This window comes from Drosophila miranda, chromosome 2 (assembly GCF_003369915.1).
Source record: "Drosophila miranda strain MSH22 chromosome 2, D.miranda_PacBio2.1, whole genome shotgun sequence".
Lineage (NCBI taxonomy): Eukaryota > Metazoa > Arthropoda > Insecta > Diptera > Drosophilidae > Drosophila > Drosophila miranda.
In genome coordinates, this window is record NC_046675.1 from 25,554,557 (window position 1) to 25,567,021 (window position 12,465).

The 12,465-nt window shown below is 39.0% G+C and overlaps 1 protein-coding gene across 1 annotated transcript; it reads right to left on the reverse strand.

The window, feature by feature from the left end:
- Nucleotides 1-3,628: 3,628 nt before the first annotated feature.
- Nucleotides 3,629-5,294, reverse strand: LOC117187363. Its single transcript, XM_033389884.1, has 2 exons — nt 4,716-5,294; nt 3,629-4,645 (listed from the first exon to the last, which is right to left on the reverse strand). Exons 1-2 carry the CDS (start codon nt 4,960-4,962, stop codon nt 4,587-4,589), a joined length of 306 nt encoding a protein of 101 aa, XP_033245775.1. The 5' UTR covers nt 4,963-5,294; the 3' UTR covers nt 3,629-4,586.
- Nucleotides 5,295-12,465: the final 7,171 nt, after the last annotated feature.

Genomic DNA, 12,465 nt, shown 5'->3' on the forward strand with positions numbered 1-12,465 from the left:
CAACCTAAAGACTTGCCATCAGCCTTGGCTATGGCTCAAGAAATTGAAGCTAACCATGATAGGCAAGCTTTTGCGGCAAACTACGCAAGAGCTTTAGAGGACAGAGGTCAAAAACGAAGAGCTTTCAGACAGGGTGGACAGAATGAGCCCGACCACTATAAAAAACAAGGAAAAAACCCGTTTTATGTGCGCGATCAGGACAATCAGCAGACAAATAGTCACCAAGGCCGGGACAGGGTCGAAAAAATGGACGTAGACCCCTCCTCCTCAAAGTTCCGCCAACCAACAAACTTCCAGAGGCAACAGGGATCCAATGCAGGCCCACCTGCCACGACAACCCTTGGTAACGGTCACCAACAGGGGGCATTCAAGAGGCCGGCTGTATCTCAGAGATTTTCTGACCAGCGCAGGCAGAGGGTTAATCACCTCGCTCAGGAAGACCCAGACCAATACTAGCCACAGTATGAGCATCTAGCACAGGAGGCAGTGACTGAAATTGACGAGGAAAATAACGCAGGGTACGATAGTGATACGGTCAATTTTTTAGAGGAGAGTCCCTGCTCCCGTTCATCAAACGAACAGTAGCGGGGAGAACATTAAATTTCCTGATAGACACCGGGGCTGCGAAGAACTACATCAAACCGCTAAGCGAACTTCACCGAGCTGTTCCGGTAGAGGCCCCATTCATCGTGAAATCACTGCACGGCTTTAATAAAGTCGAGCGAAAGTGCTTCCTTACAATTTTCGGCATAAAAAGCCCGTTTTTCATCTTGCCAGAACTTTCAACCTTCGATGGCATCATAGGACTTGACACATTAACCGAAGCTGGCGCCAATATTAACCTGGGGACAAAAAGACTTCACTTCGGAAATGAATCTGAAAAGATCCTGTTTCACAAGTGCCCCAGCGTCAACTTCACAAAAGTGGACGACATCGAGGTTCCGCCAGCTGTAAGAGATGAATTTCTCAAAATAATGGCCAGTCAGAACCGAAGATGAAGAGCCAATTTACTCAAAAATGTACCCTTTCCCAGTAGGATCCACTGATTTCGTAAATGACGAAGTGAAGGACTTATTGCGGAACGAAATTATTCGGACATCCAGATCTCCGTACAACAACCCCATATGGGTTGTTGGAAAGAAAGGAACCGACGACTCAGTTTCCAACAAAAAACGGTTAGTCATAGTTAGTCCGCAAGCTAAACACCAAAACCATACCAGACAAATACCCGATGCCTAGTATCTCCATGATGCTTTCGAATTTGGGAAAAGCAAGATATTTTACAACCCTTGATTTAAAATCGGAGTACCACCAAATCACGCTAGCTGAACGCGATCGTGAGAAGACCTCATTTTCGGTAAACGGAGGTAAATATGAATTTTGCCGTCTGCCATTTGGCCTAAAGAATGCTTCAAGCATTTTCCAGCGGGCCATCGATGATGTGTTGCGGGAGCATATCGGTAAGATAGGCTACGTGTACGTCGATGACGTCATCGTATTTTCGAGGAGCGAGGCAGAGCATGTCAAGGACATTGACACTGTACTCAGCAGCCTCCATGACGCAAACATGAGGGTGAAAAGAAGAACCAACAAATCTATAAGATCGATCTCAGGCCAAACACTTTCACTGAAGAAATTGTATTTTATTGTTAGGTTTTTGATATGAAACAACTTATGTATTGTGTTAAAATCTTGTTTAAAAATCTAAGATCTCTTATTAGTGATACAAAAAAATAATGGATGGAGAAGAGAAGAGAAATATACTATGGCCTTTCAACTGATGAGAAATTAGACCAAAGTTGAAAAGAAGAACCAACAAATCTATAAGATCGATCTCAGGCCAAACACTTTCACTGAAGAAATTGTATTTTTATGTTACGTTTTTGATATGAAACAACTTATGTATTGTGTTAAAATCTTGTTTAAAAATCTAAGATCTCTTATTAGTGATACAAAAAAATAATGGATGGAGAAGAGAAGAGAAATATACTATGGCCTTTCAACTGATGAGAAATTAGACCAAAGTTGAAAAGAAGAACCAACAAATCTATAAGATCGATCTCAGGCCAAACACTTTCACTGAAGAAATTGTATTTTTATGTTACGTTTTTGATATGAAACAACTTATGTATTGTGTTAAAATCTTGTTTAAAAATCTAAGATCTCTTATTAGTGATACAAAAAAAATAATGGATGGAGAAGAGAAGAGAAATATACTATGGCCTTTCAACTGATGAGAAATTAGACCAAAGTTGAAAAGAAGAACCAACAAATCTATAAGATCGATCTTAGGCCAAACACTTTCACTGAAGAAATTGTATTTTAATGTTACGTTTTTGATATGAAACAACTTATGTATTGTGTTAAAATCTTGTTTAAAAATCTAAGATCTCTTATTAGTGATACAAAAAAAATAATGGATGGAGAAGAGAAGAAAAATATACTATGGCCTTTCAACTGATGAGAAATTAGACCAAAGTTGAAAAGAAGAACCAACAAATCTATAAGATCGATCTCAGGCCAAACACTTTCACTGAAGAAATTGTATTTTTATGTTACGTTTTTGATATGAAACAACTTATGTATTGTGTTAAAATCTTGTTTAAAAATCTAAGATCTCTGATTAGTGATACAAAAAAATAATGGATGGAGAAGAGAAGAGAAATATACTATGGCCTTTCAACTGATGAGAAATTAGACCAAAGTTGAAGTTTTATAACATTTGTTACGTTTCTTAAACTTTGCTACTTATTGTTTGTTTTGCTCCTCAAAGGGCATTTTGCGTTCTGGCAGTTGTTGCTCATATTTGCTTTTACTTCACACTTTTTGTATTACCGGCAAAACTGTTTATTCTTTTGAAAATTCAGTATGTCGCTAATTCAAAGTATATTCGATACTTCGAAAGTATAGTGAAATAGTAAAAACTGAGCAATCTAAGTGAGCAATGAGCAACTGAGCAATCAGGTGAATAAGTGAGCAATATGAGTGAGTTGACTCACATACTAAAAAAGAACAAGTGAACATGTTCCCTAAAATGAGCAATGTTTACCCAACACTAGCACCCATACACTAAAACATGCTGGAGGCAAAACAGAACTAGACCTCCCAGTGGACCAAAGAGCGATAGTAAAACGGAACTATCATAAAATGTCCGGAAACGGACTTAGAAATGATAAAAATCCGGGAGCAAAATGCTCGCAGACGGACTTAGAAAAGAGCATTGAACGGACGAAAACCGAGTGACGACAAAGTCTCGCAAAACTATCACAAACAGACTTAAAAACGGGTGAAAAATAGACAGAAAAGTGAAACATAACGGAAAAAATGGATAGGTACGGGTGAAGTCTCACAAAATGCTCGCAGACGGACTCAGAAAAGAGCATTTACCGGACGAAAACCGTGCGACGACCAAAGTCCCGCAAAACTATTACAAACGGACTTAAAAACGGGCACAATACGCAAGAAACGCCGGATCACGTAATAGAACATGAACGAACATGTCAAACTGCGACCCGGCACAACGCCGCAGTTTTTTCGTTTTGTTTTATTTTGTGATTAAAACCCGCAGCAGAAGGACGTAAACGGGGAGTTAAATCGTAAAAATAGTGAAAAAAAAGAAAAATCGGTAAGTAAATTATTATTTATTTAATAGTATAGTATAGTGCACAAAATTTGAGTTTGGGAGCAGTATAAGACCCCAAAAAGACAACAATCTACACATTCTGTGTATATATTTTTTTCTAGCCATCTTCTTGTGCATCAGGCAACCTGCGTCAACGAATATAACAATTTTCGCTGGAACTGGCTTTGCGCACCATTTTTTTTATACACAGGGGAGTACTAATTCGTATATTCTTCTTCATGAATCTTAAGATGCTGCTGCGTGTGCGGACGGAGAACAGCTTAAGAGAACAGCTCTCAAGAAGGATAGTCGATTGCGAGTGACAAAATTCCGCCATTAATGCAAAATACACAGAAAAAAAAAATACCATGTAGGGCAGAGTATCTACGGTATTTTCTGTCTGATGGCTCTTGTCTTTTTTACGTTTGCCAATTTAATTATGGTTTACGAACCCAAACAACAACATCTGCTACTCAAAGACAAAAAAGTGCAGAAGAGGAACTACAGGAGGGGAGGTTAAGGTCTAAATTGCAATCTCTATGAATATTGGTCGGGGGTCGCAAGAAAAGTTATTCAAAAACCTCAGCTCAGGAAGAGTGAGCCGTGAAGAAAAGAACAGACTATGACGGAGTTTTGTGGGTCTATGGGAGGCCCATTAAAGGTGTATGTTAGGTAATAGACTTATTCAAATCAATGAGAAGAATATATATTTCTGCACAAACAACTCAAACAAGACTAATGGATGAGTCATGAGGGTCCAAGGCGCTCTCAAGAAGGATAGTCGATTGCGAGTGAAAAAATGCACATGTCTATGTGCAGTGAAACGAAAGAGCCAGTTGTCCCCCTATGAAGTCGCATTAGAGCCAAGTAGGAAAGTACATTGATAGTAAGTATTTTGAAAGGACATAGTACATATGTACATACATTTTCTCTGTTTGCACATGTATATACGTTCAAAGTCGCGTTATTGATGGGTAAGTATACATACATACATATGTACGTAGCGATGAGTGCCAAAGGAGACTGCAAGATTTAACAAAACAGATTTTAATTGATAATGTACACTTCATTGTGGCCATCAAGTCATACATACACCACGTCTTCTTTGAATGCCACCGTTTCGAGTACGAGAGGCGCCAGCTAGAGGATGAGCTAGCCAGCAGCATTAGCGTCGGAGGGATCGTGCCGCTCATGGTAGCGAATCCCAAGGCGTGGGATGCCACCACTAGGTTCGCCGCCACTATAATGCGGGAACTACGGAGAGCGGAGAGGGAAAGGAAAGTGTCGGAGGAGTAAGGAGGAACGGCTGTGCGAAGCAATGCTTTGCGGCCGTACCGCATAGCTACGCCCCATTACCCCACCAACAAACCACAGTCCCAGACCACCACAACTAGTTGCTAACCCTATATAAGAACAAGTATTAAAGCATAATAAAAGTAATAGAACATAAGTAAGTACACAAATGCCACGCTCGGCCAGCGCTCGTTCACGACGCAACTGCCAAGATACGGAGGTTCTAGGATGCCAGGTTGCGGTGGTTTTATGGCGCAGAAGTTCTAGGGTGCCAGGTTGCGGGGGTTCTGAGGTGCGGAGGTTCCAGGTTGCGGAGGTTCTGGGGTGCCATGGTGCGCACGGTGCTGACTCCCTGCGCACTAGGTTTAGAAGAGTAGATGTTTAAAGTTAAAAAAAAAAACGAGGGGGAACGTTGTGAGTTGCTGCGGCCTTAATAGCCTCTGAGATTTTTGAATATCCCCAGATTTTCGTCCTTTGCGGGGGCGGAAGGGGGTGTGGCGAAATTTTGAAACAAACTCGTCTCGGTCCGATATATTTGGAGTGTGGATACCAAATTTGGTTGCTCTAGCTTTTGTAGTCTCTGAGATCTAGGCGCTAATGTTTTACTCTAAGCAAAGCCGCCTATGCTACTTGTGTGTTAGAGAGAGACAGGGCGAGAAAAAATGAAATTGTTTTCTTGATGCTGGCTATAATAATACGATCCAATTCAGATTCCGCAGTCTTAAAGATATGGTCATTCTCTACAATTCTACGTTTTTGGTTTTCTCATATCTTTAAAATTGTGGATGCCACAGATTTTCGTCCTTTGTGGGGGCGGAAGTGGGCGGGGCGAAGTTTCGAAATATTTTTGTAGCAGTGACATATCACAGAAGTCTGGATCCAAAACATCGTTGCTCTAGCTCTTATAGTCTTTGAGCACTAGGCGCTAAAAGGGACGGACAGACGGACGGAAGGACAGACAGACAGGGCTCAATCGACTCGGCTATTGATGCTGATCAAGAATATATATACTTTATGGGGTCGGAAACGATTCCTTCTGGACGTTACACACATCCACTTTTACCACAAATCTAATATACCCCAATACTCATTTTGAGTATCGGGTATAATTAAGAAGCGATTACCATCGATGAACAAATACCCTTTCAGTTTCGGCGAACACTTAGCTTAATTCAATCTCAATGAAATATGAAGGTAATCCCCTGCAGGACATTTTGTACAAAATCAGAAATAATTGTAGTTAGACAAACGATTATCTAGAACAGTAGAAATATGAGGGGATTACCTACAGAACACAGTGTACTTACTTTTGAAATTTTAAAAATTAAAAGCAGACATGGTAAACGAAGACTGATGCTTGAAAAAGGGCCAAAAACAAGAAGAAATTATTGTAATTTGACAAACTATTGTAAAGAAGTATGAAAATAAAAGCCAAACCAACAAAAAACCAAAGAACTACATTTGTTTGGATTATAATAATCTGCAATCATCAGAATCCTTATTGAAAAGTATGATTTCTTTTTAAACATAACATTACAAATTGAAGCCATAACATTATATGATACATATGATATGAGCTCTGAAGATCATGCTAGATACTGTTCCAGTCTTACGATACGTACCTTTTAGGTACAGGTAAAAACTGTTCGAAACGTGTATTTAAAGATAATGGTCTTCTCCTATTTTGAATCCTTAAATACAGTATGTCAAGAAACTCTTTACACACTGAAAATAAATTAAATTTTTTGACTTTGGATAAGAAAATAATGGCCTTTGGTTCAAATTTATCAAATTTTTTTAATTCATAACCATTCAGGGATTAATTATAAAGTAGTTAGTGAAAAAAAAATAACAAAACTATAAATAAGTAAATTACAAAACAACAAAAACAATGATTACTCATTTTTGACACTGTCAAGAAAGTCTTTACACAAAAATTTAATTTATTTTCAGTGTGTAAAGAGTTTCTTGACATACTGTATATTGACCTTGTCCGCTATATATTTTAATATATTATTTAAATTGTAATGTAAGCAAATAGTTTTATCCTAGGCCTAAGGTTGCCATGTTAAGTTGTAAATATTCAAACCCTCTCTATACCCCTATTTTACGTATATGTTTGTATACCTACCTACCTAGCTATGTATAAGCAACATTTGTATAATGTTATCCCACGCCACTAAAGTATCCACTCCCCAATGGGATCCTCCATCCGATATGTGACCCCTGATCCCGAAGATTGTCCCCTACCCAACACAACAACCCTTCCCCGCACATGTTGTACATTTTGTTTTTTAAGAGGATCTTAAAATACCTATATACAATAACTAAAGTTCAAAGTTTGAACCGTATAACTAACGCCGCTCTGGCACACAGGCATCTGGCATCATATGGAGACAGTGTTAAATTGTTTTTGGATACAAGCCCCGCCCCTAATGGCGTGGCCGGATATGAAATTTAGTACTCAAAACAACAAAAGAACAAACATTAATTATAATACAAAATCAAATAATAAATGTAAAGATTTATTGTAAAACGATACTTGGTCAGTAAGGCTCTCCTCCGGCAGACGCCGCTAATATTGAACGACACGACAAAGATTGCGTGCAAGGTATACCCCCAGATTTTCGTCTTTTGCGGGGGCGGAAGGGGGTGTGGCGAAATTTTGAAACAAACTCGTCAAGGTCCGATATCTCAGGTCCGCAGTGAACACTTCCGCGCCATGCTGTACGGTGACAGGGCTGAATCGAAGCAGCGGGAAATTTGGCTGGACGTTGGCTGGCCGGTGAATGCGTTTAAAATAATTCTGGGCTATATTTACACGGACGCGCTGTCTGTGTCCACACTGGACGTGGATAAGGGTCCAAGGCGCTCTCAAGAAGGATAGTCGATTGCGAGTGAAAAAATGCACATGTCTATGTGCAGTGAAACGAAAGAGCCAGTTGTCCCCCTATGAAGTCGCATTAGAGCCAAGTAGGAAAGTACATTGATAGTAAGTATTTTGAAAGGACATAGTACATATGTACATACATTTTCTCTGTTTGCACATGTATATACGTTCAAAGTGGCGTTATTGATGGGTAAGTATACATACATACATATGTACGCAGCATTAGCGTCGGAGGGATCGTGCCGCTCATGGTAGCGAATCCCAAGGCGTGGGATGCCACCACTAGGTTCGCCGCCACTATAATGCGGGAACTACGGAGAGCGGAGAGGGAAAGGAAAGTGTCGGAGGAGTAAGGAGGAACGGCTGTGCGAAGCAATGCTTTGCGGCCGTACCGCATAGCTACGCCCCATTACCCCACCAACAAACCACAGTCCCAGACCCCCACAACTAGTTGCTAACCCTATATAAGAACAAGTATTAAAGCATAATAAAAGTAATAGAACATAAGTAAGTACACAAATGCCACGCTCGGCCAGCGCTCGTTCACGACGCAACTGCCAAGATACGGAGGTTCTAGGATGCCAGGTTGCGGTGGTTTTATGGCGCAGAAGTTCTAGGGTGCCAGGTTGCGGGGGTTCTGAGGTGCGGAGGTTCCAGGTTGCGGAGGTTCTGGGGTGCCATGGTGCGCACGGTGCTGACTCCCTGCGCACTAGGTTTAGAAGATGAGATGTTTACAGTTAAAAAAAAAAAATAAAGTCGCGTGGATTCGACTGTGCTCGCCTTTTTATAGCAATTGGCAGCGCCGCCATTTGCGAAAATGACTTCGAAGTAGCGCAGTCGCGCCGCCGCAGGTCTGCCGTGTAAGAGCGAGAGAGTTGTATCGGCTGTCGCTGCATGTGTGAGATTTTGTATGAGTACAAAAAAAAATACGTCAGCCGACAGCGCAGCCGCAGCTGGTGTCTCTCTGTCTCTCTCTCTCTCTGCTTTTGCAAGGTAGCAGAAAAGGGTGGGTTTTGTGTTTTATAATTATTGTATACTTACAGTGCCGCTCAACTGAATAGGTTCAACAATTTTCCAAAGTCAAACCGCTATATCTTTTTAACGAACTTAGGGCTCGCGCACACTGTAGCTGAAATCGGAGCTGAAAGCGGAGCTGATAGCTGATTTATAAGCTCTGAAAAAACAAACACACTGCACCGGTGCAAGTGCGCAAATTGCAGACTGAGCTGAGCTGAAAAAGCTTTCTAAAATCAGCTCAGCTTAGTTTGATCGATCAAGCATGTTTGTTTTTTCAGCAAGCTGATTGCTGATTTCAGTACTGAACGAAAATGGACTGTGAAATGTTATTGAGTGAAATTGCGGTGAACCCGGTCTTATGGAACAAGCGTGATAAAAATTATTCGAATCGTTTGATTTTCGAAAAAAACCTGGCAGGCGATCGCAAATAAATTGGGAAAACCAGGTAAGTTTTATTATTGACCTTTTTTATGTGCATTTATCTGCATGTACATACATATCTATGTATATGCATATGTACATACATATGTATGTATATGTATGTACATATGCATGCAAACGTCTAATTGAGGAGAGAAAAAGATGAGCAAGAAGAAAAGAAGAATAGACAGTGGGGCAAAATGTATTTGAGTTCTTTTTATTTACGTATGATATTATATATGATATATATGATACATTTTTGTAAAGTAAAGTTTACAATAATAGTGTGAAATAGAAGTGTGATTAATAATAATAATAAAAATGATACAAAATAATAATAATAGCATGAGATTTATGTTTTATTTAGGAAAAATGACAATAATGATTCCCTAATCTCTTTAGCTGCATTTTTTGACCTATTATTGTTTTTGGAAATGTCTTTGTTTGAGTTGTAAGTTGAAGTCTCGCCCTCAAAAGTATAAAAATAATCGTAAATGTTTTCAACATCAATTATTATATTGTGTAGAAGGCACATTGCTTTTATTAAAATAATGGCCGTTTTTGGAGTGACATCTATTTCTCTTTTCATCAAGCGCCACTTTTCTGTTAAAATGCCAAATGCGCATTCGACACAACGCCGGGCAGAGGAAAGTCTTTCATTAAAAACAGATCGTGGTTCAGTTAATGAACGTCTTGGGTAGGGCCTCATTAGATATTTAGTTAACGGATATGCTTCATCTCCAATAAAAACAAAGGGAGCTTTTATATCTGAATTTGGCAATACTTCTTCCGAAGGAATGTCCAATTCATTTCGAATGATGGCCTGCTGTAATCTTGATGCAGCAAATATTCCTCCATCACTTTGGCTACCTTTAAACCCCAACTCAATAAAAATAAATTTACAGTTAGAATCGGCAACGCCTTGAAGAACAATTGAGAAAAATTTTTTATAATTAAAATAATCCGAGCCAGAATTTTTTGGGCATTTTATTCGGCAATGTTTGCCATCAATAGCCCTAATGCAATTGGGAAATCTTGACTTTTCGTAAAAGTCATGCGCGATTTTTTTGTACTCTGTACAGTCTGGTGGGATCATGTGAGTCGAATTTAATTCTTCCCAAACCGCTGAGCATGTTTCTGGAATTATTTTCCGCAAAGTGCTTTCCGCTATTCGAAAGCTGAATGCAAGTGCTCTCATCGAAATACCAGTCGACAAATATCTGAAACATTTCATATTTTTATTTTCAGCGGAGCAGTGAAAAAAAAAGTTTATGTATTTAAAAGACGAATACCGCAAGGCCCAGCGAAATGTGCCAAGACTCGCATCAGGAGCAGCAGCAGCAGAGCCTCACGTTTCCAAATTTAAATATTTTAATTTAATGCAGACTTCACTTCGGAAATGAATCTGAAAAGATCCTGTTTCACAAGTGCCCCAGCGTCAACTTCACAAAAGTGGACGACATCGAGGTTCCGCCAGCTGTAAGAGATGAATTTTTCAAAATAATGGCCAGTCGCGTAAAGGCTTTTGCAGATCCAAACGAAATGCTGCCGTTTAACACGGCTGTAGTAGCTACTATCAGAACCGAAGATGAAGAGCCAATTTACTCAAAAATGTACCCTTTCCCAGTAGGATCCACTGATTTCGTAAATGACGAAGTGAAGGACTTATTGCGGAACGAAATTATTCGGACATCCAGATCTCCGTACAACAACCCCATATGGGTTGTTGGAAAGAAAGGAACCGACGACTCAGGTTCCAACAAAAAACGGTTAGTCATAGTTAGTCCGCAAGCTAAACACCAAAACCATACCAGACAAATACCCGATGCCTAGTATCTCCATGATGCTTTCGAATTTGGGAAAAGCAAGATATTTTACAACCCTTGATTTAAAATCGGAGTACCACCAAATCACGCTAGCTGAACGCGATCGTGAGAAGACCTCATTTTCGGTAAACGGAGGTAAATATGAATTTTGCCGTCTGCCATTTGGCCTAAAGAATGCTTCAAGCATTTTCCAGTGGGCCATCGATGATGTGTTGCGGGAGCATATCGGTAAGATAGGCTACGTGTACGTCGATGACGTCATCGTATTTTCGAGGAGCGAGGCAGAGCATGTCAAGGACATTGACACTGTACTCAGCAGCCTCCATGACGCAAACATGAGGGTGAAAAGAAGAACCAACAAATCTATAAGATCGATCTCAGGCCAAACACTTTCACTGAAGAAATTGTATTTTTATGTTACGTTTTTGATATGAAACAACTTATGTATTGTGTTAAAATCTTGTTTAAAAATCTAAGATCTCTTATTAGTGATACAAAAAAAAAAATAATGGATGGAGAAGAGAAGAGAAATATACTATGGCCTTTCAACTGATGAGAAATTAGACCAAAGTTGAAAAGAAGAACCAACAAATCTATAAGATCGATCTCAGGCCAAACACTTTCACTGAAGAAATTGTATTTTTATGTTACGTTTTTGATATGAAACAACTTATGTATTGTGTTAAAATCTTGTTTAAAAATCTAAGATCTCTTATTAGTGATACAAAAAAAATAATGGATGGAGAAGAGAAGAGAAATATACTATGGCCTTTCAACTGATGAGAAATTAGACCAAAGTTGAAAAGAAGAACCAACAAATCTATAAGATCGATCTCAGGCCAAACACTTTCACTGAAGAAATTGTATTTTTATGTTACGTTTTTGATATGAAACAACTTATGTATTGTGTTAAAATCTTGTTTAAAAATCTAAGATCTCTTATTAGTGATACAAAAAAAATAATGGATGGAGAAGAGAAGAGAAATATACTATGGCCTTTCAACTGATGAGAAATTAGACCAAAGTTGAAAAGAAGAACCAACAAATCTATAAGATCGATCTCAGGCCAAACACTTTCACTGAAGAAATTGTATTTTTATGTTACGTTTTTGATATGAAACAACTTATGTATTGTGTTAAAATCTTGTTTAAAAATCTAAGATCTCTTATTAGTGATACAAAAAAAATAATGGATGGAGAAGAGAAGAGAAATATACTATGGCATTTCAACTGATGAGAAATTAGACCAAAGTTGAAGTTTTATAACATTTGTTACGTTTCTTAAACTTTGCTACTTATTGTTTGTTTTTAAGCTCTTTGCAAGGTTAGGTATTTTTGTAATAATTTATATTTGTAGTGGCAGTTCCCAACAAAACAAGCTGCTAATCATGAAAATT